This window comes from Antedon mediterranea, chromosome 10 (assembly GCF_964355755.1).
Source record: "Antedon mediterranea chromosome 10, ecAntMedi1.1, whole genome shotgun sequence".
NCBI lineage: Eukaryota > Metazoa > Echinodermata > Crinoidea > Comatulida > Antedonidae > Antedon > Antedon mediterranea.
In genome coordinates, this window is record NC_092679.1 from 22720273 (window position 1) to 22743591 (window position 23319).

The 23319-nt window shown below is 31.6% G+C and overlaps 2 protein-coding genes and 2 long non-coding RNA genes across 4 annotated transcripts in view; 1 reads left to right on the forward strand and 3 right to left on the reverse strand.

The window, feature by feature from the left end:
• Nucleotides 1-237: 237 nt before the first annotated feature.
• On the forward strand, nt 238-1910 carry LOC140060199 (testis-specific serine/threonine-protein kinase 3-like). Its single transcript, XM_072106310.1, has one exon. It carries the CDS (start codon nt 495-497, stop codon nt 1728-1730), a length of 1236 nt encoding a protein of 411 aa, XP_071962411.1. The 5' UTR covers nt 238-494; the 3' UTR covers nt 1731-1910.
• Nucleotides 1900-23319, reverse strand: part of LOC140060200 (potassium channel subfamily K member 1-like) — a 34597-nt gene continuing 13177 nt past the window's right edge. The window contains exon 4 of the mRNA XM_072106311.1: nt 1900-4808. Within this exon, the coding sequence (XP_071962412.1) occupies nt 4570-4808 (239 nt within the window). The 3' untranslated portion in view covers nt 1900-4569. The remainder of the gene's footprint in view (nt 4809-23319) is intronic.
• LOC140060217 (uncharacterized) lies at nt 7913-8799 on the reverse strand. Its single transcript, XR_011847298.1, has 3 exons — nt 8666-8799; nt 8299-8431; nt 7913-7980 (listed from the first exon to the last, which is right to left on the reverse strand). It is a non-coding gene; the product is annotated as an uncharacterized lncRNA (long non-coding RNA).
• On the reverse strand, nt 21895-23302 carry LOC140059994 (uncharacterized). Its single transcript, XR_011847269.1, has 5 exons — nt 23271-23302; nt 22925-22956; nt 22573-22604; nt 22230-22261; nt 21895-21917 (listed from the first exon to the last, which is right to left on the reverse strand). It is a non-coding gene; the product is annotated as an uncharacterized lncRNA (long non-coding RNA).

Below are 23319 nucleotides of genomic sequence, written 5' to 3' on the forward strand. Positions count from 1 at the left end.
TTTTTTGTAAAAATGTATTTAAAGTTCAAAATAGGAACAAATTAGAATAGGGAATCTTATCTGAATATTAATAATAATAGGTTTTTCATTTTTTTTTTCTGAAAAGTGACTTACTTTGGGGCAAAGATCGTATGCGCCAAGTATGCATACTTTGTAGCGCTAGTATCTTTGGTTTGTAATCGGCGGTGTGTTTCGGAAGCATTGCGCGTGTTTTCCATGTTATGTTACTATGGTATTCTGTAGGCCTGTCTCCTGTGCGTATAGTTACGTCATGCATTGTACGCGCCCTCTTCCCAGATTTTTGCGCGTCGTTACCAAGTACGTATCCATAGTACCCGATTTTATAAACTTAGAAGAAGTCGTACTAAAGCAAAGTTCTATGAGAAAAAGATAGTAGAAAACGAACAGAGACTAACTTCTATAAAAGGTGCCTTTCTGGAGAAAGTTAACATCCATATAATTGAACTATCGAAGGTTGTTAGAACTGATTTGAAATGCAGAACAGCAATACCTCCCCTGATAATGTTCAGCAAGAAGTAAGACCACCACCAGCACCAGCAGCTGCACTAGCAGAAACAGCACCACCAACAGCTCCGCGACCACCAGCCAGACAACCGTCGCCAGCATCAGCCCGGCCTACGGTTCCTCCTAGCGTACAGAGACGCATCAACGAAGAGGCGACTCTGCGGAGACGAGGCTTTACCATTGGACATGTATTAGGGGAGGGGTCGTATGCAACGGTATGTACATCCTTCTATGATAAAATCAACTCTAAATGCGCAATGAAGATAATTTGCCGTCGAAAGGCGCCGAAAGATTTCCTTCAGAAGTTTTTACCAAGAGAGTTAAGGATCATCCGTAGAGTACGACACAAAAACATCATTAGCTTCTATGACGTATTTGAACTTAATAACAAAGTGTTCATAGCTATGGAGATCGCTGGACATGGTGACCTTTTGGAGTACATCAAACTCCGTGGAGCACTTTCAGAGGACAAGTCTAGAATATTTTTCACACAACTTGTAGATGGCGTTGAATACATGCATAGACTTGGAATTGTGCATAGAGATTTAAAGTGTGAAAATCTTCTCTTAGACGGTCGTAACAACATCAAGATAAGTGACTTTGGATTTTCCCGCGAATTAAACCCAGGAGATCTGAGCAAGACGTTTTGTGGTAGCGCTGCTTACGCCGCACCAGAGGTTCTTCAAGGTACTCCGTACCATCCGAAGGCTTATGACGTCTGGAGTATGGGTGTGATTTTGTATATAATGGTGTGTGGATCGATGCCGTATGATGATTCGAATATTAAACGCATGATAAAAGATCAGACAGAGAAAAAGCTGGGATTCTCGAGCAGACTTAAGTTAAGCAGTGACACCAAAGAACTGGTACTTAGCGTTTTGCGAAGTGAAGTAGCGCGACGTTATACTATACTCGATATACGCCAACATCCCTGGATGAAGCCTATGCCAGTATCGTCGATATGTAGCACGTCAGGCGTGAAGACAGGTCCGCCATCGTCACTATGCCATCCACTGCCGACGACAAGTGCCCAGTGTGGAACAGCGGAACCACCGTACTCGACAGCAGCTTACGGAACTACTGCTGGTCAACATGGACTAGACTCGACAACGTCTGAATCTGTTTCCAAGCCGTCATCTTCAGCGCCACCGGAGAACAGTCACGCAATTTCAAGCGACAAGAAGGCGGCAAACGACAACAAATAAAAAACTAACGAACAATTTAAAAACCAATGTTAGTAATTATTATGGCAATCAACCTTTTATTATTGTGATCACAAGAGAGTATTTTATGACTGCATATTATTATAACTTATATTAAGACAATGTTGTCATCTCTATCGAATTAAAATATGTCCACAAAATTTGTGGTACTGTCTCAAAGAATATCATTTTGTAATAATTGTTTTATTATTTACGAACAACTCTCTAAACTCCAATACATTATTCAACTAACTTGTGTTTTATTGTTATGAGTCAGTCTAAAAATATGAATCGATAGGCCTATATTGTTGTGCATCATAATTATTATTGCATTTGTATCTTGTGACCCTTCGTATCTTGCGACCCTTCGTATCTTGCGACCCTAACAACACCATCCTTCCTCACAACGCGTCGCTTTTGAGTCAAAAAGTCATCCTCCGCATAAATATATGAGCATAATGAATTTTAAACTCACTAGTATGGTGCGTGTAAACCTTTAAAACACAATAGAACCAATAAATTGTATTAAGGAGGAACTCTATTAAGGGACAATTTCGAGGGGAATATGTTTTAACGGTCAGCACAATTCATATGGGACACTTGTATATTCTTAAAAATTACAATAGTAACATAAAATAGGTGATAATTATTATTGATGTTGTTGTTATTAAATATTATAATAAATTTAAAATAATTAATTTACGAATAAAAGTATAACAACAACAAAGTGAAAAGAAAGGTAATAGAATAATGGATGGTGGAGATGACGAACGATGATGATGATATTGATAATAATTATAATAAAACATAGTATTTATTTTAATATTAATTTCAGATCGATTATAAAATTATTCACTTTCCGAATAGCGGTAAAAATACAACTCTATACAATATGCAAAACAAATCGTTTCGAATAATAGTAAGTGAAATGATTACGATAAAATTGTACGGCGAATTTATACTATTAAATTATCATCTGTCGTTTGATTGCGTGTTAGATTTACCAAGCTCATTGTAATGTCTGATTTTAAACATATGGAGAACATTTTAAGCCCAATAAAATTATCTATGGAATCTGATAGCTAGAATATTAATGAAAGTGACAGTTAACATCAGGGGAAAATGAATTTGTAAAACTCTGATTTTCAGAATAATACAATTACATTACATCATCCGCATTTCGGTTTGTTATTTCACCCGGAATCCGCTCCCGGCGACAGCAACATGCTTAGTCTTATAATCATTATTAGTTGTACGTGATAGTTTTAGGTAAATTATTCAAAACTAAGATTGAAACAATTTATTTAACAACAAAAGTGACAGATGTGTCAGTTACCATGGAAACAAAACAACTCGAGAGAAAATGTCATAATGGTTGTAAACGTACAGTTATACACATTCGTGTAATCCAACGTATATTTGTAAGTGCATTGGTTTTATGTCCGATTATACAAGGGTATAATGCATTACGTAGTAATATCAAAATTGCGTACAGGGTATAACACGTAAACATCGTTGACGCGTAAACGTAAATTAGAAGTACACCTGAAAGCTTGGTTCCCACTAGGTGGCAATTACGTAATGACATTGCAAGTAATTTGACCAATTACGACGCGATGGGTCAAATTACTTGACGTTATTGCGTTGCGTCTAATGAGAACTAAGCTTTAACCGTAAACATCGTAAACGTAAAAACGTAGCACAATAATCAATCACTTGTGAACGTCTGAGCAACGGTTTAATTCATCTTATGTAATTAAAATGTCTCTCTTTCGTAACGTTATGGGCCGTAAGTTAAATGCGTATAACTTCCTCCGTTAATGTATTCAGGCCTGTACTTCGCTGTACCACCACCTGTATGTGAGTTTCTGCTGTACCAGATCATACCGTAAATTCTTCAACACGCTAGATACGTTATCTTCCTTTATAGTAACAGGTATACATTGGATTGTGCACATACATTTAGTGCGTTTTACTCACGTAAGCCTAACCTTGATTCATACAGGTAGGTCCTAGCAATAATACCAAAATTAAATGTTATTATATTTGGATTATAATGCATAATTGCAGACTTTTATGGCCGACGTCTGTCGCAAAAAATAATGTCAATTAGTGTTACATTCATCTGAATGATGGATGAAACTAAGCCAGGACTGTTAAAGCACCTTGATATGGTCCTAACATTGATCAAGGATTCTCTTGTCCAGTGCCCACCTGGCCAGATTTAAAATTATAATTATAGTTTAAACAAAATGTCCACGGCGTAATTTTCATTATATTTTTAAATGTTGACTCTTTATAATTATTTCATATTGTTCTATAGACATACAAATGTCAGTAGTATAACATGAGGTCTCCCTGCCATGTTGCTTATTGGATGCAGGCCTATGATTAATATTGGTTGATGGTGATGTGACGTGTGTGTGCATTGCGTTAAATAAACAGAAGAATCGCGTTTCAATCAAACAAGTGAATATGTGTGTATTTAATATGCGTTATGCAGCAGCAGATGAAACGCGTTTCAGATTTCACGTTTCACCAATTACAAATGGATAAACAGGTAAATTAAATATGATGTATGTATGCGTTACGTCAACGTAAACATTACGTCCCGCTTACGTTGACCAATCATAATGGTAACATGTGAAATATATTAACGTGTGTTTTTAAAAATAGTGTGCGTACCAACGCATCAAAAATCACGTAGACTGTTTTGCTATTAAAAAAATATGTGTTACACCAGTGTAACTATATATGCGTTAATCACGCAATAATGATTTTGTTCAGGAATTCTTACAATGCTTTGGAACCAGCGTTACGTATCGCGTCCAAATTACGTAGGCTAATCGGTTATATTATCTTTTTTACTCTTGGATGTATCGGCGGCTACTAAGTTGGCGGTGCTACTTATGCTTGTGTAACTCTCTGCTGAGGCGCTGGACATTAGGTCCGTGTTCTCGTCGTGACTTGTTCCGTAACGTACATCGTGCGTAATAGAGCTCAAAACGAGACTGACTTCCGGTATCCTGACAGCTGTGTCAATAATTAACAGCAGAGAACTTATTGCAAAGAGTAAGTACACTGAAAGGAAGAAAAATACATGGTTTAGTATAATATTGTCTAGAGCAGACAGTGTAAACATTTGGGTAACGTGTTTTATAAATTGATTACTGGTTTTCGTAACTTGGTTAATGGTTTGTTAGTGGTTTATAACCGGGTTAGTGGTTTATAACCGGGTTATCAAGTCCTTAATCGGTTCACGTGTTATTTATATGCAGTGGTGGCGTTTCTAACCTGTACAAACCTAATAGAACGCTTCGCATTGTTACAATACAGTTATTAATTGGTTATCCGCACTTGGCGGATAACCCCTTGTTATTGTCAGGATCTTTTTTTTTGGTTATCCGCACTTGGCGGATAACCCCTTGTTATTGTCAGGATCTTTTTTTTTTTTTTTTTTTTTTTTCTATGTTCTTCTTTCTTTCCACGAATTTTGTTGGTCGTATATCTCTAATTTTGGCCAACATTAGATTGTATAACTTTGTCATAAGATTGACCTATAGCTGTAGATGTGCAGCCAAGCTTTTGGACGATTTCGGAGTTGCGCAGCGTAAGTTACGCGCGATTTTATGAATTTAACTGATTGATCATAGATTAAAAGCCAAAAGTCATTTTGTATTGAAACTTGGTGAAAATTTAAGTCATATCATGCGCAAACTTTCTATGGATTAAAAATGGCAGGTTGCGCAGAAAGTTACGCGCGCACGCGCGTTTAAAATTTCAAAATGCGAAAAATCAATTTCTAATCAACTTTCTACGCGTTTCAGGTCATTTTGAGCATTTCAAAAATTCCCACACGTGCGCAAGTTTTTAACGCGCGCATGCGCACGTTGCGCAAAAACATCTTTTTTTTGCTTGATTTTATTTTTTCCTGTCTTTTTTAGTAAATTTACCAACTTTCAAACAATTTTGACTTAAAATCACGTCATACGAGCACGTAGAATTGAAAAATTTGCTCGCGTTTTTGAAGAAAAAGTTAAAAAATTCGTGAAATTATGCCTTTTTAAAAAAAGTCATAGATTCTAAACTACGTGGTAAACTTTTTTAAAATTACATATTCTGGAAGTAGATGAGTTGTAGATATCGAATCATGCATGAATATGTCTAACCGGACATTGTGACGTCATCGTATGGCCACTCGAATATAAATTATAGGATTTTTGTCTCTTTCGTCATAGCTCATCACATTTAATAGAGCGCATCTCCACTTATCCGTATTCCATTGCCCTCAATTTTTTTATATTGTCTAGGTCAATCAATTATCTTTCGCATGATTCACCATTTAAAATTTTTTATGACGTCTTTATGTGCAAAAGCGTCAATAACTTTTGTCACTTGTTTTCACCTATACTGCACTGTATGTAGTACGTATACAGTATATAGTGTATACTGTATATACTTAGATGTGACACAAAATAGAGAGCGCACTGAAATTGTTTCAATGGCATAATCGTTTTTCTGTGCGCAATATTCTAACGTATGACGTGCACGTGGCGTTTTCGCGGCGGATAATCTAACTCGTCCGTAATAACGAATTAAAATTTATTTTTTTTATTTTTCTATATTCTTCTTTCTTTCCACGAAATTTTTCCGCAGCGTATCTCAAATTCTGGCCAACATAAGATTGTATAACTTTGTCATAAGATTGACCTGTAGCTGTAGATGGCAATAAGCTTCGTTAAATGATTTTAGAGTCGAGCAGCGCAAGTTATGCGCGATTTTATGGAATTTATGGTTGCTTTTAAATTCTCAACACAAACTTTACGTGTATTTCATAATATTTAGCAACTTTTGTCATGATAAAAATGGCTTGCTACGCAAAAATTACGTAGAAATTGAATAGAGCAGATTTGAATTCAATTACATATTTTGTCTATCTATGTCATGACGTCATCATATGGCCAGTGGAATTCAATAAGTCAGATTAGAGCGCATCTCAGTTTTATGTTTCCAAAATCCTTCAAAATTGTATTAATTATTTAATAGATAATTAAATTATATAACATATACAGTATATTCTGTAATATGCTGTCAGCACTGTAACTATATTTATGTCATACTCATAGGATGGCATATTACTTGCCAGCGTGCCCAACATTCTTCAACTTCTAAGAATATAATTATTTAGATAATTATTCTATAAAGTTCTTACCTTCATGTTTTATTTTAATGACGTCATCAAGTAAAAAAAATGTAAAATTAGAATAAAAATATGGGTCTCGTAATATTTTGTATGCTTCACTGTAATATATATTAGACGTATGACACAAAATAGACACAATTCATTAAAATCTCACTTCTACCTACCTGAATTTCCTCAAAATGTCAACATGTTGTTGCTCAGAACAATTTTCCTATCGAATGCTGTTTGATCATGCTATGGGGTCATGCTAAGGTAATAGTAATTGGAAAGGTGGGAGTTTTATTTGTTTTTTTCATATTTCATTACTTCAACATATTACAAATCTCAGTTGTACCTGCCAAATTTCTTTTTTAAATTAAATGTATTATGTTCTCGCTGAGATGAATTATTTTCCGAAAATGGACATACCTTTATGTTTCATTTTTATGACATCAAACAATGTTGTTCCCGTAATTTCAGTTCTATACACCAAAATATACTACAATACAACCAGTTACATGTGTGAATAATAACAATAACAATTTCTTGTCTTCTCTGCTCTGTGATTTGATCTGATCAATTATCTCAGTTACCAGTGAAACTTGCTCCAATAGATATAATATTTCTGATAAAACTAATATCACCACACCATAACTGTTAAAAATAATCTTTTATTTCAAACAAAATAAAAAAAACACACAAATATGTATAAAGTCTGTGTATTTATAAAAGCTTACATTGGTTATTGCAAATTGCACAAAATTGTTAACATAATAATTATAGTAGGCTGTTTATACTATACAGTAGTTCATGCACACGTTGGTGATCAGTAATTTTACTTAGTACATTATATACATGTTAATTTGTTAGTTGTGGATTTATTAAACACATATTTATTGATCTATTTATAGAAGATTGTTATTTTTTAACAATAACCATTAATATGATTAATAATTTAATAATTTGCCGCGTTTAGACAAATGTTATTAAATAGCGAATGACTGCATTAGTGACTGCCTAAAAATTCGGATCCCATTATAATTAAAGAGATGAAACCATTCCATTGTACACCTAAAAACCAAAACAAAATGAATTGATTATTCTTGCAAATGAATAAATTGCTGTATAAGTAATTTCATGTGGACCTGCATAGATAGAAAAAAAAACTGAAAGTATGTATAGACCTAATGAAGTATTGGTAATCGTATAAAACAAAACGTATTTTCTTCTTCTGTAAAATGTAACTTTTTATTTTTAACATTACTTGAATATTGGTAGATATTGAAAGATTATTATGTGCACAGATTGCAACATTGCATATTCAAATTCAGAACAATATTTATAATAATATGACTCATATAAAAACAAGATTAAAATGTGTTTACTCACCAGATATTGTTTCTCCTATACAGGAGAATAACATGGTTGAAGTTACACATTATTCGCTGCCCCTCGTGCATAGATAATAAATTGATTATTCTTGCAAATGAATAAATTACTGTATTAGTAATTTCATGTGGACCTGGATAGATAGAAAAAAATTATTAAAAACAATTATACAACTGAAAAAGTATGTATAGACCTAATAAAGTATTGGTAATCGTATAAAACAAAACGTATTTTCTTCTTCTGTAAAATGTAACTTTTTATTTTTAACATTACTTGAATACCGGTAGATATTGAAAGATTGCATTTTCAAATTCAGAACAATATTATATAACTCACATAAAAACAAGATTAAAATGTGTTGACTCACCAGATATTGTTTTCCCTATACAGGAGAATGACATGAGTTGAACTTACATATTATTCGCTGCCCCTCTTGCATAGATAATAATTGATTATTCTTCCAAATGAGTAAATTACTGTATTAGTAATTTCATGTGGACCTGGATAGATAAAAAAATAATATAAAAAAACAATTATACAAATGAAATTATGGATAGACCTAATGGAGTATTGGTGATCGTATAAAATAAAACGTATTTTCTTCTGTGAAATTTAACTTTTTATTTTTAACATTATTTGAATACCGGTAAATATTGAACAATTGTTATGTGCACAGATTGCAACATTGCATATTCAAATTCAGAACAATATTTATAATAATAACTCACATAAAAACAATATTAAAATGTGTTTAGTCACCAGATATTGATTTTCCTATACAGGAGAATGACATGGGTTGAAGTTACAGATTACTCGCTGCCCCTTGTGCATAGAGAGTCATAATTATTTTCAGCTTGTTTTTATCAAATTGGGTTTTTTTTCATGATTTCCAGTTCTATTTTCAATTCTTAAAAAGTTTTTTTTATAGTATTCTATTCTGAATTCTATTCACAGAAATATAATTCCAAAACCATTAAAATTTAATGTGAATGGCTTCATGATAGCTATAATAAATTGGAATTACTTCAGCCTGTACTGAATCAAGACCTTTGCTATAGACATGATCAATCAATGTATTGTTTTCAGTGGTGGAACATGTAACATGTTGTCGGTACTCATTCTCTGACATTAAATTTTTCACTCTGGAAGATTGTTTGAAAAGATTTTCATTAAAATCACCCATTAAAATACATTTTGTACTCATTTTATGTAACTCTTCCAAATATTTTCTCAAATTTTGACAGAATTGATTAATATCATAGCTTGGGGGTCGATAAATTACTGACACGGAAACTGAAATTGGACTTGTTATTAAAAATGAAACTGCTTCTATATCATAATTAGGTATGTTTAATCTGCTTGAAAACGTGTTTTTGGTATACACTGCAACGCCGCCATGAGCCTGATTTTTCAATTTGGAACTCAGATCATTTCTATTAGAATACGAATCATACCTTGCTTGGTGATACAATTTATACGGCTGAATATTTACTTCAAAAACATCTTCATCTTTATTCAACCACGTTTCAGTCAGACATATGATACTAGAATTCATAAACAAATCATTGCACTGAAGATCAGCAAAATGTTGCTTAAGTCCTTGAATATTATGTAACATTATTGAAAATTTAGAATCCGAATCATGACCTTGATTTTCACATTGTACATATGAATCCATATTATTTAAGCATTTCTTTATGTTTGGATCACAATAAATCAAATTAGGATTAAGATGTTCAATAGTAAGTCCAGATATTGAAGTAACACGACTGAGGGCTACGTATGCTTGTCCAGGTGCAAATGTATTTTTAAGGCAAACTACTGCTTCATTCATTGTCAATCCTTGGACTTTATGAACTGTGCATGCATATGCTAATTTGAGAGGAAATTGTTTTCGACTATATTTATTCCCCATAGATTCTTTAAACATTTCAATTGCCTGAACACCGATTTCATTATTATCAAACTTTACTTTAATAGATACCGGTTTGGCGTTATTATTGGGTTTGACTATTTCATAAACATGTCCCATACATCCATTCGTCAAGCCTTTTTTAACATCTACATTTTTAATCAACATCACTCTGGCATTAAGTGCAATCCACAAATAATTTAGTAAACTAGTTTGACGTGAATTCCGAGGTTTGTCACAAATTTTGCTCTGTTTCTTGGCGTTTACTACACTATCTTCTGCTTCAATGCATACAATGTCTGTACAGATTTTGTGCAACATTTTTTTATTCCATTCATCAACTTGTTTATTGCGTGGGTAAATATGAACAGCATCTTCACATTCTTCCCCTGTTTCACGTGATTTTAAAACAAATAAATCGTTATCAGACAAACAATCATGTTTTTCTTTTGTACGCAATTTGTTTAACAATAAAGCAAATTCTTTATCTTCTTTTTGTCTCATGATTTGGTCTAACTGTACTTGCTTAAAGTTATCTAACCACAGTGAGCTTTCCAATGTGTCTTTATATAACGAACTGCCCATCACTGGGGGTAACTGATAAAAATCACCAACAGCAATTACTGAAATGTTACCAAATGGACTATCGTTGCGTACTTGTTTTATTTGCCTTAATCGTCCGTGGATATACCAAAGTAACCTTTGATTTACCATTGATATTTCATCTATAATAACAATTTGCAACTGACGCAACTGATTACGAAGTGCACTTATTTTTTCTTCTCCAAGTGGTTGATACGGAAGTGAAATATTAATCGGGATAGACAAAGCGCTATGAATTGTTTGGCCTTTAATATTATATGCTGCGATTCCTGTAGGAGCTAATTTCAATATTGACAAATCATCGGGATTTTCCATAATTTTTCCAAGAATACGTGTCGCTTCATTATAAATACAGTTTACCAAATGACTTTTTCCTGTACCAGCGCCACCAGTTATGAAAGTGTAAAATGCTTCAGGTTTTTTACCATTAGCTTTGTCTAAACACCATTGTCTTGTCTTATAAAATATATGTTGTTGTTTTTCATTTAAAGATCGAATCATTTTGTTCAATTCTGGTCTTGGAATATTAGATGAATTAGACTCTACTTTAGATGTATGATTTTTTTGAATTCCAAAATCTGGAATGAAAAATTCATCTTCTTCATCATCAACCTCTACATTAGGCTTTGGGTTGTCTAACCTTTCTTTTTCACTTTCTGGACATAATAGGCTCCATGCATCTTCTTGTGGTCCAAATTTTGATAAACATTCCTGTGCTTCTTCAACATCATCAGCACTTTTTTCATATTGTTCCATGTTTCCATAAACTATTGACTTTACCGTTTGTAATTGACAGTCACATAATTTCACACATCCTTCCTCATGAAATTGTTCGTACGTTTCAAAATTTGGAGGTTTTAACTGTTCATCTTTTCGAAATGGTAGAAATAACTGAAGTATACTCAAAAAATATTTCTCAGGTGCTGTATCCATTGGAAATCGAGGGTATCTTACTATAGCATTACTAGTTCGTGTTCTTTTTTGGATGAATCCCAACTGTTTTTTTAACTGAAATACATTCTTTTTTTGTTTGTTTCCTTTCATTTCTGATGAACTCAATATTCTATATTCCGAACAAAATTTTGCAAGGCACATTTTATTAAATTCAGAACTATTAGGTCGAGCTATATATTTGTCGATCTTATTTGGCAACCATGCACTTACATCATCATCTTCTTTGTTTTTAATTACACTTAGTGGTAAACTCATTCTGACAGGATTAGGTCCTACTGGGATAAATTCAACTTTCCTTGAACATTCTTTTAATCTTAAACTACAAACACGATAAATACTTTCTTGTGCAGACACTTCTCGATTATTCATATAAACATTACCAAGTTTTCGCAAACTTTGCCTAGCATCTTCATTGCCTTCTTTTACTTCTGATGCTGCATGATTTAACAGTAAACCCATTTCACGTTCAGATTTTGACATATATCCTATAACGTAAATAATACATGCATATACATTTGTAATATACTGAATATCCATATTAGCATTCCATGCTCTCAATAAGGAAGGATTATATTGATTTACCCACACATCTTGAGGGTTTCTCTTTATAACAATCTTTTCCTCAGTAGCTACACAATTATTTGCTTTCTCAAATGCACTCTGTGTAATACCTAAACTTTGGAAAAGTTCTATTGCATTTTTATATGTTTCTTCATTAGTCACAGCATCTTTTACTGAGGTTAACAGCTCCATTGCTTTTTTATTGTCATCATTATCATCATTGTCTTTATCCACAATTGTAGGTCTCATAACAAATGTATTTCCAGAAGGTTGTCTGGGAAAGTTAAATCTGCAATTTGTTCCCTTTTTTTTACATGATTTAGAATGTCTTTTACTGTGAATTTGCACACTTTTAACAATTTCATTCAGTTCAGGATCTACAGTTTCACATGGCACAGCACAAGAAATATATTTATCAACAAAATTAATAACTTCAATATCTTTATCTGTACCAAAAATAGGAGCATTTTCAACCCATACTAACATATGAACATGTGGACTTCCTCTCATTTGAAATTCAATTCGGTAAAAATAATCTACGACTTTACCAATAGGCTGTGCTTCAGACAAAATTACATTTTTCAAAAAAGTATGAAAGCGTTTATCAAACATTCTGGCAACAGTCACTGGATTTGATTTCAACAAATTACATTTATCTGCCCATTCTAATTCTTCAATGTTTCTTTGGTCTCCAGACTGACTTAGCAATGTCGTCATTATTTCTTTCCAACGGAAATCAGCACTTGAGAATGAAAGAAAGAATGTTGGTTTTCCAATCTGTCTAACCATTGCTATTATATCTTTTTGTGTAGCTTGCCAGTACGGTGGAGTTCCACGAATTTGTTTTAGAAATTTATAACCCCTATCAGATTTTAAAATCTCCTGAATTTTGGTAACATTTTTTAAATCGGATACAGTAACTTTGCTAAAATCATCCTTTTTACTTGACCCTTTTCGCAATGCAATGGAAATACTTGATAAAATTTGTTGAAGTTCATATAAAGATTGAGCATAAAATATGAATTCTGTATTTTGTGCAAACCTGTTATCTATATGCATTAATCTATTGTGAAAATAACGTCCAAGTGTTATTTTAACATCTCTCGTATCATGGAATGTTGGTTGTCCTGTTGGAAATAACACTGGAAATGATTTTGCTTCATTGCTTTTATTACTTAACAATGCAATAGGACTATTATTTTCACATGGTGCACAACAAATTATGTCATTAAAATATTCATCAACCAAATTCTGTCGCCTGTCAACAGGTTGAAGACTTGTATCAAAGGTAACACCACATAATCGATCTTCTACTTCTTCTTCTCTTTCTTCTTCTTCATTGTTTTCATCTTCATTAGTAGTTTCACTTTCGATGTAATCTTCAGATAAATAATTGTGCCATTCTTCATTAATAGCTATATCAAAATAGCACTTGTTATGATCTTGTAAATATTTAAGAGCTTGAATAACATTGGCAGTGTTAACAAATTTATATTTGTAATAACCTTTGTAAGACAACTTTCGCTTCAATTTTACGGATATTAATTGATCATCAACCTGTGGTCTAGGCAGCATTTTAACAGTTTCAATAGTATTTGAAGGTACACATACAACAGGTCCATGTATTCCATGCTGTCCACCTTTAGGTAAATTCATTAATTTCATAAAAGGAATGTTTAATCCAATCAAATGCTGCTCTAAATTATTTAAACACCTGAGCTCAGGAGGAATATCGTGTAGTTGTAAATTGTTTGAATTGGCTTCTGCAGGAACTTTCCCGTTTAACATTTTCCTGTGGCATGTGAAACAAATCCATAAACAACACCTTGGTGATTCGACAAATTGACAATGTTTATTACTTTCATTATTGCAAATATGCAAATACTTTTCATTTATACAAGCCTGATTTTTGTATTTAGCTTTGATGCACTTCATAACTTGATCTTTGAATAACAATTTAAAGCAAACACAACAAACATATTCAGGACCACGAGAAACTGTTTTCTTGAAGTTTTCTAAAACAATATTAAAATTAGTGTTTTCTGTTTTGATTTTTTCCCGATTTTTCATATTTTTCTTCATGATTGTTTTCCGGAACCCTTCATCACCATGATACTTTTCTGTAAATCTTTGCTTACACTTTTGCTTACACCTTTGACGGAATTTTAAATTACCTCGATATTTCTCAGCCAATTTTTGTTTACAGTTTTGTCTAAATTTCAAATTACTCCTATACTTTTCTGCCAATTTGTCTTTGCATTTTTGTCTAAATTTCAAATTATTCCTATACTTTTCTGCCAATTCGTCTTTGCATTTTTGTCTAAATTTCAAATTACTCCGATACTTCTCTGCCAATTTCTGCTTACAGTTTTGCCGAAATTTCAAATTATTCCGATACTTCTCTGCCAATTTATGCTTAAGGTTTTGTCGAAATTTAAAATTACTCCGATACTTTTCTGCCATTTTTTGGGTAAGGTTTTCTCTGAATTGTGAGTTATTACAATACTTCTCTGATAATATTTGCTTCAAATTTTGTCGAAATTGTGGATCATTGTGATACCTCTCCTTATTTCTTTGTTTATTATTTTGTATAGTTTTATGCCTAAACATTGTATCATTGTTGTATCGATTCTTTTTGGTTTCTTTTTTGGTTTTTCGGTAACCCAAATCAATGTTGTAGTTATGTTTAGCTTTATTTCGTAACTTAACATTATATTCAGGTTCACATTTATACATTTTGTGTTGTCTTTCTCGGTTTTCTTTCCTCTTTTGGAATTTATAATCATCATCACCATATCTTATTTTTTGTGCCTCTTTTACTTTGCGTTTTTTTTCCTCTCTGTATACAGAATCACTTTGATATTTGTTTCCGATTTCATTTGTTTCTTTTGAATTATTGTTTTCTTCTCTTTCCCGTTTAATTCTTTGTCGATTCTTTTCTCTTTCTTTTTTAATTCTATAAGATTGTTTTCGTTTTCTGCTCAATATTTTTACTCTGCTTTCTGAACAAGGTTTTTCAACAGTTTTACTCTGTTTGTGTTTTGGTTCTATATCTTCAAATGTGTCACAAGGTTCTTTTTCCGTTTGCTTTCGTTTCTTTGTTGTAGAATCCTTTACCAAAAACTTCGCCTCTGTATTTGACAGTTTATTGTGGGATGTCACATTCATATCAACTTGTCCTGTTGTTTCCTGAACATTATTTTGACTCACATTGACAGATTCTACTACATTAAAATGCACATTCATGGTGTACAAAATATATATACCATTGTCAGTTGTAACATCATCTATTCTTCCTGGCTTTTTAGCAGAAAACAATTGCCACGTCAAAAGCTGATCATTAAATGAATAAATATCTGTATTAAGCAAGTTTGCCATTGCACTTATTTCAGTATTGGATGCCCACCTTCCATTATCCATTACTCTTTTTTTAAACACATATTCCTTAACTGATCTATATTCGTGACTAAATGTATTAATAAATAAGTCATCAGTTTCCAATAAATGATTAGTAATTGCTCTTCTTAAAAGTAAATGATTATCTTCAGTCCCAGAAATAATGTATGAAATTGCACGATAAAAACAATTACCATCACCTGTAATATTCGTAATTTGAAGAGGATGTCCAATCTGACTAGTTCTGTTAATACCACAATTCATATCGGTATGTTCACAATGAATGCCTACTTCTTTACACATGTTTTTCTTTTGTGCTTCTGAGATTGGAATAAATTTAAAATTCTTGTCAGGTCTTTCTCCATACTGAACATTAACAATTTCAATATCACTATCACTTTGCCATTCATTACTTGATGAGACATGACCTTCTTTATTATGTGTTTTGCCTTTAACTTTATAATCAATATTCTTGTCTGGTAATCTTGAACTACATTTATACTGATAAGACGTACTAGGTTCATCAACATCGACGTTTCCCAAGTTGCTTTGTTCACAATTATCATCGAGCACAGAAGCGGAACATAAAATCATAGACTTATTTTCAATATTTACACCAGTCAGTTCAAACTCGGTGTCATGTAAATTACAGTTCATTGACCTTGCTAATCTTATACAATAGTCGTACACACCTTGCCAAGATGGACTGTAAAGTAAAATACTCTTTCCATGCTCACTAACACAACCAAATCGATCTCTTGCATGTGGATCAAATATAAGGAAACCATTTACACGTTTAATAATAGAAAATGTGCTTCTGTTAAAATTCATAAAAAATGCATCATGTTGGTGTAATTCTTGTTCAAGAGCTTGGTTTAATGACAAGGCTCCATATTCAGCCATAAATTCGAGATTCCCATCTATTATGCCAAAAACTGATTCTTTTGGAGATATTACAAATGTGTTATCCAAGATATCCAATTCTTTCGGCAGTTCAGAAATCATCAAAAGGTCCTCATGCATAGTGGAATCTTTTTGAATGTAACGGTACAACTCATTTCCAAGAGTCAATATTGTATCAAGGTCTTTGGTGTAAAATTCATTTCCATTCATCTTTGTAGAATAAAGAATAGCTACAAGACTATTTGCAACACACTGTTTACCACCTGCAAAGCCAAATCTATAATTCCCTTGATTAAAACTACCCTGTGCTACAGTTATATTATTATCATTACTATTATATAGTTGTAATTCATTTATTGATTGTGTATTCTGCCTTATTGGTGCATTCTTTTGTTTTGATCTCTCATCGATTATCAATTCTTCCGAAAAATTATTTTTGGTTAAAACTTCAATATCCACATCGATAGCATGTTGGTCACATTTAGGTTTAGTATGGGACCTAATTTTTTCAGTCACTGCTTTTTTAGATCCGTCATCAATTATCGATACTTCGTTTTCGTCAAATTCACAACTTGCACATGTTTGATTTTTATGATCTGTAACATTACTATCAAATCTATTAGTTCTGTCATTCATTTTGCTACTATTTTGTGATTTCACATCGTCAGTCGCTGTGTTGTCGTTTTCTTCAGTACATTTCATTTTAAAGTCGTCATCAGTTTTCATTTCTGAATTGTCATTTTTACCTTTCATTAAAATAATATCTTCGCCAATCCGTTCCATAGTATCGCAATCATTCTTGTGGTGTTTTAAATTCAGGTTCATATTATCTTGTGATTCTTTGTTATCAATCTTCTTACTTTTGACAAAACGACCCTTGCTATTTCGTTTCGAACCACCACCTGATTGTTGTTGTATTCCGTTTGTTACCTTTGTATTTTTCAAAACATCACACATAAGCTTACCATTCATTTCGTCATTTTCCTTGTATTCTCTATAAGTACTTGTATTCATGTTCCATTCCATTTTGTTATTATTTCGTCTTTCATAGAAATCTTTTACACCTTTGCCGATATATTTTACACCTGGTTCTATAATTATACCATTTATAACGCACTTTCTCCTTTTCTTATTTCCTCTATTTTTACATCTTTTTTTTCTGTTGTCGGTTCTTTTCTTTGATCTTACTCTCATCCAATCACTACCAAGTAAATCTTCACTTCCTGTTTGTTGACATTTTAATTTTGCATTATTACAACGTTTTTCTTTATTTTTCGTTAATTCTGGAAAGTCTGAAGTGACAGATTCATCAGGTTCTAGAATCGTATATCTATTGAAATGACAGGGAATACCTATTTCACCCAACATGTTATCAACTAAATTACTATTCCCACACATTGAACAAATCCAAATTACCCTGGAATTACATAGTTTGTCTTCAAAAACATCTCTTACACATTTCACATGAAAATATTGACTACAACGGTCACATGTTATGCAATTGTCTACTTTCACTTCAATATTACAGAAATCGCATGTATCATCAAACTCTGAAGTGACCTCTGTACCATAAGATAATATGTTTATGATATCATCAATTATTCCTTTAAATTCAGTTGTATCTTTCATAAATTCACAATTGACATTACCTGTATCATCATTTCTCTTGTCTTTGACATTCTCAGTTGAACAGCATTCATCAAGTAGGTCCAAGATGTCATTAACAACTATTTTAAATTCTGCTGTCTTATCCATAACTCCATTATTAACATTACCAGTTGTATTGACAAAAATCTGCTTTTTACTTGTAACTTCTTTATTCACATTCTTACACAAATAAATTATCATTGTAAAGATAATCAACAAAAAGATACCAACTACTGCTATGAATTCCATATCCATTATTCAAAATTTGTATAAGAAACAAATTTCTTCAAATTTATAATCTTTGTTTACAAATTAAATTAAAATGTATTCTGCAATTCCAATGAATATTACAATTAGGTTCTTTTTATCAATTCAAACTTCAAAAAAGAAATCCTTGCTACAACAAAATAAATTATTAAAAATTCCAAAAACAAATCAACTTTATATTGTCTTTTGTTTCTATGACTTTTAACTTTTGTCCTAATTTCTTTTCTCTTTGTCAATATTTTTTTTGTCTGCTTTTTTTCAATAATTCGATTATACAATTTCACTGAATAAAAAAATTAGCTTCTGCTTAATATTGGCTTGATGAAATACTTTATATTAATTTAAACTTCTCTGTAATACTTGGTTATGCTAAATAGTTTCAGATTCTAATTTTTATTCTTTTTACAATTCTACTTAATAACAGATTCAAATAAAAGTGATATTTAAATCTTCTTTAATTAATTCTTTTGTAATAAACTCTGTTTAATATTTATTTTTTTATAATAAGCTTCTGTTTTATTCTTCAAACTTTTGTTTGTATAATCAAACTTTAACTTTACACTTTTGCTTTTGCAAAAATGGTTTTGTAATAAACTTTTGTTTATTAATTGTTTCCTTGTGATTAACTTCTGTTATCTTCAAGGTTTTACACTTTTGCTTTTGCAAAAATGGTTTTGTAATAAACTTTTGTTTATTAGTTGTTTCCTTGTGATTAACTTCTGTTATCTTCAAGGTTTTACACTTTTGCTTTTGCAAAAATTGTTTGTAATAAACTTTTGTTTATTAGTTTTTTCCTTGCGATAAACTTCTGTTTACTTCAAGAATGTTTTAAAGATACTTTTAAAAAATGTTTAAAAAGAAATTGTGCATAAATATTAAAATTCGGTAACCCCTCGTAGAAACTCTCTTTGGAGAGTGGATCTTTTTCTAAAGACCCGGATCTCTTCTGAGATCCAGTGGGTTTATATAAGACAGTCACCTACAATAAAAGAAAAAAAAAAGAGTTAGTTATTAATTTTAAGATACACTGTACAGTACTAAGAATTACAGTCAAACAATTATAAATTGAATCAGTAGATAAATCAATGTTTTTACAAATACCTAAATAATAATATACACATCCCCCCTGTGGAATGTAACATGATCTATTGGGCCTAGCAAAACAAATTAGGACCAACTCATTACTAAATTCAGGATAGACCCATTTTATAAAATTGCAAATTTATTTCTGGAGAAACTGACCACCACATTTATGTTAAAAAGGATGATTGTCCCAATTTTTGAAGTAAATTGTGATAATATATTTGTGACTTTGGTTTATACAATATAAATAAATCACTATAGAAGATATTTTGACTTAAAAATATGTCAAAACTTCATTACATGGAATGTGTCGGAAACAAATTCTTTCATAACAATTTCACCTTCAAAATTAATCTGAAAATAGGTTTAATTATTCAATGTTCTAATAAAATAGAATTTTATACACAAAAATATTTGGTCACTCAGTATAGTAAATTTACAAACAACACATGTTTATCAATTATTGGAGGGCATAAAGTAAGGAAAATATGTTTTTTCCGTTTTACAGATAATTTTCTAATACTCACAGCTGTAACTGGCACTGTATATTTTCTGTACAACTACAATCTAAAAAATAAAAGGAAAATCATTAATAATGGCAATAAACAACATTAACACTTTTTCAAAATCAACATGCTTCTTAATCAATGTCTGAAAAATTAAGAAATTTTCTCAAAATGAATTTGGGTATTAGACAGCTGGTTAGGGCCTACATGTTGTCTCAATGCTAATTTCATTTAATATTTTATTCACAAACCATAAAATCTGAATTATGTAAATGTTTCATAATAGAACATGCCTACAAAATAACAGGCAACGGTTCACAAAGTAAAGAAAATATGTTTTATCCGTTTAACAGATAATATACTAATACTCACAGCTGTAGCTGACACTGTATATGTTCTACAATCTAAAAAAAAAAAAAAACAAGGAAAAACATTAATAATTGGCAATAAACAACATTAACACTTTTTCCAAATCAACATGCTTCTTAATCAATGTCTGAAAAATTAAGAAATTTCTCAAAATGACTTTGGGTATGAGACAGCTGGTTAGGCCTACATGTTGTCTTAATGCTAATTTCATTTAATATTTTATTCACAAACCATAAAATCTGAATGATGTAAATGTTACATAATAGAAAATGCCTACAAAATAACAGGCAACGGTTCACAAAGTAAAGAAAATATGTTTTCTCCGTTTAACAGATAATCTACTAATACTCACAGCTGTAGCTGACACTGTATATTTTCTACAATCTAAAAAAACAAAACAAGGAAAAACATCAATAATTGGCAATAAACAACATTAACACTTTTTCCAAATCAACATGCTTCTTAATCGAGGTCTGAAAAATTAAGAAATTTCCTTAAAATGACTTTAGGTATGGGACGGCTGGTTAGGGCCTACATGTTGTCTCAATACTACTTTCATTTAATATTGTATTCACAAACCATAAAATCTGAATTATTTAAATGTTTCATAATATAAAATGCCTACAAAATAACAGGCAACAGTTCACAAAGTAAGGAAAATATGTTTTCTCCGTTTAACAGATAATCTACTAATACTCACAGCTGTAGCTGAAACTGTTAATTTTCTACAATCTAAAAAAAACAAGGAAAAACATTGATAATGGCAATAAACAACATTAACACTTTTTCCAAATCAATATGCTTCTTAATCAATGTCTGAAAAATTAGGAAATTTCCTCAAAATGACTTTGGGTATGGGCCGGCTCATTGCGGCCTACATGTTGTCTCAATGGTAATTTCATTTAATTATTTGATCACAAACAATAAAATCTGAATTACGTAAATGTTTCATAATAGAAAATGTTTACAAAATAACAGGCAACAGTTCACAAAGTAGGAAAATATGTTTTCTCCGTTTAACAGATAATCTACTGATACTCACAGCTGTAGCTGAAACTGTATATTTTCTACAATCTAAAAAAAAACAAGGAAAAACATTGATAATGGCAATAAACAACATTAACACTTTTTCCAAATCAACAAGCTTCTTAATCAATGTCTGAAAAATTTAGAAATTTCCTCAAAATGACTTTGGGTATGGGTCGGCTAATTGGGGCCTACATGTTGTCTCAATGCTAATTTCATTTAATATTTTATTCACAAACCATAAAATCTGAATGATGTAAATGTTTCATAATAGAAAATGCCTACAAAATAACAAGCAACAGTTCACAAAGTAAAGAAAATATGTTTTCTCTGTTTAGCAGATAATCTACTAATACTCACAGCTGTAGCTGACACTGTATATTTTCTACAATCTAAAAAAAAACAAGGAAAAACATTAATAATTGGCAATAAACAACATTAACACTTTTTCCAAATCAACATGCTTCTTAATCGAGGTCTGAAAAATTTAGAAATTCCTCAAAATGACTTTGGGTATGAGACAGCTGGTAAGGGCCTACATGTTTTCTCAATGCTAATTTCATTTAATATTTTATTCACAAACCATAAAATCTGAATGCTGTAAATGTTTCATAATAGAAAATGCCTACAAAATAACAGGCAACTGTTCATAAAGTAAGGAAAATATGTTTTCTCCGTTTAACAGATAATCTACTAATACTCACAGCTGTAGCTAAAACTGTATATTTTCTACAATCTAAAAACAACAAGAAAAAACATTGATAATGGCAATAAACAACATTAACCCTTTTGCTAAATCAACATGCTTCTTAATCAATGTCTGAAAAATTAAGAAATTTTCTCAAAATAACTTTGGGTATGGGCCGGCTGATTGGGGTCTACATGTTGTCTCAATACTACTTTCATTTAATATCTTATTCACAAACCATAAAATCTGAATTATGTAAATGTTTCATAATATAAAATGCCTACAAAATAACAGGCAACAGTTCACAAAGTAAGGAAAATATGTTTTCTCCGTTTAACAGATAATCTACTAATACTCACAGCTGTAGCTGAAACTGTTAATTTTCTACAATCTAAAAAAAACAAGGAAAAACATTGATAATGGCAATAAACAACATTAACACTTTTTCCAAATCTACATGCTTCTTAATCAATGTCTGAAAAATTAGGAAATTTCCTCAAAATGACTTTGGGTATGGGCCGGCTGATTGCGGCCTACATGTTGTCTCAATGGTAATTTCATTTAATTGTTTGATCACAAACAATAAAATCTGAATTATGTAAATGTTTCATAATAGAAAATGCCTACAAAATAACAGGCAACAGTTCAAAAAGTGAAAAAAGTAAGGAAAATATGTTTTCTCTGTTTAGCAGATAATCTACTGATACTCACAGCTGTAGCTGACACTGTATATTTTCTACAATCTAAAAAAAAAAACAAGGAAAAACATTAATAATTGGCAATAAACAACATTAACACTTTTTCCAAATCAACATGCTTCTTAATCGAGGTCTGAAAAATTAAGAAATTCCTCAAAATGACTTTGGGTATGAGACAGCTGGTTAGGGCCTACATGTTGTCTCAATGCTAATTTCATTTAATATTTTATTCACAAACCATAAAATCTGAATGCTGTAAATGTTTCATAATAGAAAATGCCTACAAAATAACAGGCAACTGTTCACAAAGTAAGGAAAATATGTTTTCTCCGTTTAACAGATAATCTACTAATACTCACAGCTGTAGCTGAAACTGTTAATTTTCTACAATCTAAAAACAACAAGGAA